The sequence below is a fragment of the Octopus bimaculoides genome, chromosome 13 (genome assembly GCF_001194135.2).
Source record: "Octopus bimaculoides isolate UCB-OBI-ISO-001 chromosome 13, ASM119413v2, whole genome shotgun sequence".
NCBI classification, from domain to species: domain Eukaryota; kingdom Metazoa; phylum Mollusca; class Cephalopoda; order Octopoda; family Octopodidae; genus Octopus; species Octopus bimaculoides.
In genome coordinates this window covers 9,033,472-9,038,392 of record NC_068993.1, presented here as the reverse complement: position 1 = coordinate 9,038,392, position 4,921 = coordinate 9,033,472, and the positions used below count along the sequence as shown (strand labels likewise).

The following is a 4,921-nucleotide window of genomic DNA, read 5'->3' as shown; positions in this document are numbered from 1 at the left end:
CACTCACAAGGTTTTGGTTGGTCTGCAGCTATAGTAGAAGACACTTGCTCAAGGTTGGGAAGCAAACTTCATGCCACGCAGCCATACCTACACCAATACTTTGTGTAAATTTGTACCTTAATAAGAAACTTTTAGTATTGTTGTTAGAAGTAGCAGAAATTGTTTTTTTTTTTTGACACCTGTTCAAGGGACCTACGATCAAATGCATTCTGGGTGTGACCATCTCACCTTGTAATTTTTTTTTTTTTTTTTTAGGGCTTAACAATTCTGCCACTCTCCCAACTGCAGAGCAATGTGAAATTAAGCATCTTGCTCAAGGATGCAACGTGCTACCTAGTGTGCAAATCAAACTCACAATCAAGCAATTGTGAGTGCAACACTCTAACCACTAGGCCACATTGCTTCACATGCTAGGGGTCAGGGTGTTAAAGTATGAGAAAAGAGAGAGATAAAGAGCAGATTTCTTATTCTAGAAGTGTTACATAATTACTCAGATATATTTTTTGTAGTCTTCTGTTACATAACTTTGTGTTTTTACTTAGATATGATTATCTACATTTCACATTTGATTAAAATATTAAATTAAACCAAAAAAAGAAATTCAGTTCTCTTTATGCTTTAGTTCTTGTTTAATGTTTTTTCATTTGTCAATTTCTAGGAAGCGTGCAGCTGCAAAACGTCTGATTGAACGCTACTACTACCAATTGACTGATGGTTGCGGTGATAATGACTGTAGGAACGAGAACTGTGCCTCATGCAATGCATTTGTCTATAAGAATTGCAGCCGTAACCAGCTTGCTGTGCATGCGCTGCACCTGTTCAAACAGAAAGCCCGCCTATGTGAGGCTCACCCTGCTAAGATAGCCAAGCGGCCATCAGAGAGTGAGGAAAATGCCACAACCAGCGTGTCTTGCATGAAGAGTGGAGACCTGAATGTTCATGGTACAGTATCCGGCAGTGGCATTAGTGTGAGACTAGACGGTGGCGGCAGTAGCTCGTCAGCTGGAGGAGTAAGAGCCCACTATCCAGTAGCTATGGTTTTTGGCACAAAAGAGGAACAACCCTCAACATCAAACATGAAACCCAGTGCTCATCAGGAGTCGACATTATCAGGTAAAAACTGCAAGTTTTATGTTCTAATTTTTACACCTGATGCAGATATGATCATAGTGTGGAGTAAATAAGTTTCTTTTTTTATTTTTAATGACTGACAAGTGTTTGTTTATTTATTTTCTTAATTAACTTCTACTTCTGGAAGATGCTGTTTTCAATCCTGTCTGTGATGTTATTTCAGACTAGTTTTTCTCTTTCACAAGACACTAATGAGATTAGTGAGGTTTTTGTTGTGTTTTTTTTTAAATTAATATTTCCAAATATAGCCATCCAAGTAGGTGGACACCTTTCCTTTTCTTGCAAGTTTGCTTTTTTTCTTATTCATTTCTTTTTTTTTTTTTAATACACACTCTGATCTTTCAAAATCATCATTTGACATCTGTTTTCTATGTTGGCATGGGTTGGACAGTTTGACAGGAGCTGGCAAGCCAGAGAGCTGGACCAAGCTCCAATTGTCTTTTTGACAAAGTTCCTACAGCTGGATGCCCTTCCTAATGCCAACCACTTTACAGAGTATACTGGGTGCTTTTTATAGGGCACCAGCACATAAAATGTAAAATTAAATTTCCATAACATACATCTCGATATAAAATGTAATTTATTTAATTTTAATTAAAAAATGAAACGAATATATTTGGATTTTTTAAAAATTATTTTACTAGTGGTTGAGTGATTTTGGTATTGAACCATAAATTAGCAAAAACTCATTTTATGTAAGTTTTTCAACGGCATTGTATTGTTCATGCAACTTTCCAAATATACAAAATCATTTGAACTAGGCGCAGGAGTGGCTGTGTGGTAAGTAGCTTGCTTACCATCCACATGTAGAAGACACTTGCCCAAGGTGCCACAGTGTGGGACTGAACCCGGAACCATGTGGTTCGTAAGCAAGCTACTTACCACCTCTCTCTCTCTTACAGCCACATGTGTACCCAAATTTAATGCTTCATTAGTTTTATGCCTGGTCTATAAAAAAATATTCACCACACTAGTAGTTGTGGTGCAGCAATTTCCACTAAGTCTATCTCTCTACCATATGAATATAGGTGAATGAATGTAAAATTCCTTTTTATTTTTTTTGTTTCTTTATAAACATTTTGTGCTGAATTTTTTCTTTCTTTTTAATTTCAGTGAAAAACTTTTTAACAGAGCAAAAACTAATAGAAATAATTAAAGAGTGTAAAAAAGATGGCAACTGGTCAAAGCTGATTCATATTATTGGTGCAGTATTTAATAATCCGGACGCAATTATTCTGAGTTTCCGTCGCAAAGATGACGTTTCATTATCAAAGGAAACTCACAGAGCAATGCAGTTGGATTTAGACAAAGATATGGACGAACAAGAAAATGAAAATGAACCTTGCCGTTCAGCTAAAAGTGATAGTGTTATGGAAAGTACTGTGATGGACTCTGAAAGTTTAGAGTATGTAACAGTGGACATACCTTCAGTGCGAAGGGCATTTAAAGCTCTGATGGAAATACCAGAGCTCCCATTTCAATGTTCCTTAATACAAGCCATTTGTTCATTATCTAAGAACCTGGATGTGGAATTAAGGTACCGCAAGCCAATAGAAAAAAACCCAAATTACATAAATATTTTTATAATTATCATGGAGATCCCATTTTTATACGAGCCTGAGTTTATCGACAGTGCTTTCCCTGATTTCTGCAACACGATCGGACAGTTACCTTTACAAAGCCAAGTGAAGCTGGCCCATGTATGGTCCAAGTATCCTGCACAACAGCTGAAGAGCATGGTGTGTTCTCTTCATCAGTTGATCACTGTGCGTGTGATGAAAGGAGAAGTGCAGTGGGGACGGGGGTGCCCGGTCAACGACGACAGCGGCATCAGTGGAGCGGCTCGAGTCATGAAGATTCTCTACTATGCTAGCATGCTTGGTGGTATTTACGATTCGAAACAGTTGATCGACGAAGAGAAAAAACTGAACGATGCTGATGTGAACTTCCATGAATTAGTAGGTGCCGTGGCTGCAGAACCGAAGGATCAAAGGAAACCAATCGAAGATCCTTTAGGCAAGGAACTCGGTATTTCTCCTATACACTGCCGAACGCCGCTAGTTCCCTTTGAGGATTTTGTGAATGATCTTTTAAATGAATATTTGGACGTTGGCACGGATTTTTCCTACTACAAATCAGAATCTAGTAACAGCAAGTTTTCTTTTGTGAACCACAGTTTTCTCTTGACAACTTGTTCTAAGCACACGGTAATGTACTTTGACAATCGTATTCATATGCTTAATGAAAGGAGGACTTCTTTGATACAGACTTTAGTTCATGGTGCACCGACCATGCCATATCTGCGACTAAAAGTTCGACGAGAACGTCTCATCGAAGACGCCCTTGTTGCGGTAAGTAGCAGTGGTTTGTTTGTTTTTTTTTCTTCCTCTTTTGAAAGTCTCCTATTATATTTAACGTGTATGGATATGTTGCATTATTCCATCATACATCATGTTTCCATGCAATCAACTTTACAGTGAACAATATTCCTCCTCCTCCTCATCATCATCATCGTTTAACGTCCGCTTTCCATGCTAGCATGGGTTGGATGATTTGACTGAGGACTGGCAAGTCAGTAGGCTACACCAGGCTCCAATCTGATTTGGCAGAGTTTCTACAGCTGGATGCCCTTCCTAACGCCAACCACTCCTCACTAAGTCTAAAATAGAGAAGTGTTGGATGCCCTCATTTGGTCATATTTTAGAGGCCTATGAAGTTGGTTCTGTCTTAGCCCTTTTAGCATTTCAACTGGCCATATCTGGCCCAATTATTCTACTTGTTTTATATTCAGACCGGCCAGATCCAGCCTCTCACACCTACTCCACAATGCCATTCTCAAAATAAACAATCAGATCATAACAAGTTTGAAGCTATGAGACAATGCATGATTAATTGAAAAACAATGTGAATAAATAAGCTTTACATTCGACAGAGTAATCTGAATGCTAAAGAGTTAAAGCTAAAGTAGCAGGAATTTTGGCATATGCTGGCGAGAAACTATAATTACTCACATACAGTTTGTAACAAATTCTATTCATTTTTAACATGGGTGTGTGTTGAGAGCCTTCATGTTTTTTTATACATGAAAAAAAGAAAAAAAATCTATTCAAGTTTATCATCCACTCCATTTCTTCTGTCATTTGTTCAGCAAACTATGTGTGTGTGTAAAAGCAGTATTTTATGTGTGTGTGCGTGTGTATGTATGTCTGTCATTTAACATCCATATTCCATGCTGATATGGGTTGGTTAGTTTGATATGAGCTGACTAGCTGGAGAGCTTCCTAGGCTTCAGTTGTCTGTTTTGGCATGGTTTCTATGGCTGGATGCCTTTGGTGCTTCCAACATGGTGCTGGCACGAGTGCTTTTTACAGTGGATAATTTATATAGTAGAAAATGCTATTAATAGTAGTATTCTAGAATATTGAATTCAAAAAATCCCTTGAAAGGAACGTCGAATGCTGCCTGTAGGATAGTAACCTGTACCTTCTATATCCATGACAGACATTCTGGTATTGTACCTTCGCATTTTTCCATCGAAAAGATTTTTTAACCCAGTGTTCTACATATTATTTGTAGCTTTATTTACTAAATAGTTGTGTAGGGGAAAATAAGTTTAATCCTTTATAAGTGCAGGAGTGGCTGTGTGGTAAGTAGCTTGCTTACCAACCACATGGTCTCTGGTTCAGTCCCACTGCGTGGCACCTTGGGCAAGTGTCTTCTACTATAGCCTCAGGCCGACCAAAGCCTTGTGAGTGGATTTGGTAGACGGAAACTGAAAAAGCCCGTTACA

The 4,921-nt window shown here is 38.3% G+C and overlaps 1 protein-coding gene across 1 annotated transcript in view; it reads left to right on the top strand.

Moving 5' to 3' along the window:
• Nucleotides 1-4,921, top strand: part of LOC106884186 (ubiquitin-protein ligase E3A) — a 42,701-nt gene that overhangs the window by 30,528 nt on the left and 7,252 nt on the right. Inside the window, exons 3-4 of the mRNA XM_014935422.2 lie at nt 659-1,113; nt 2,245-3,607. Coding sequence (XP_014790908.1) covers nt 659-1,113; nt 2,245-3,607 — 1,818 coding nt within the window. The remainder of the gene's footprint in view (nt 1-658; nt 1,114-2,244; nt 3,608-4,921) is intronic.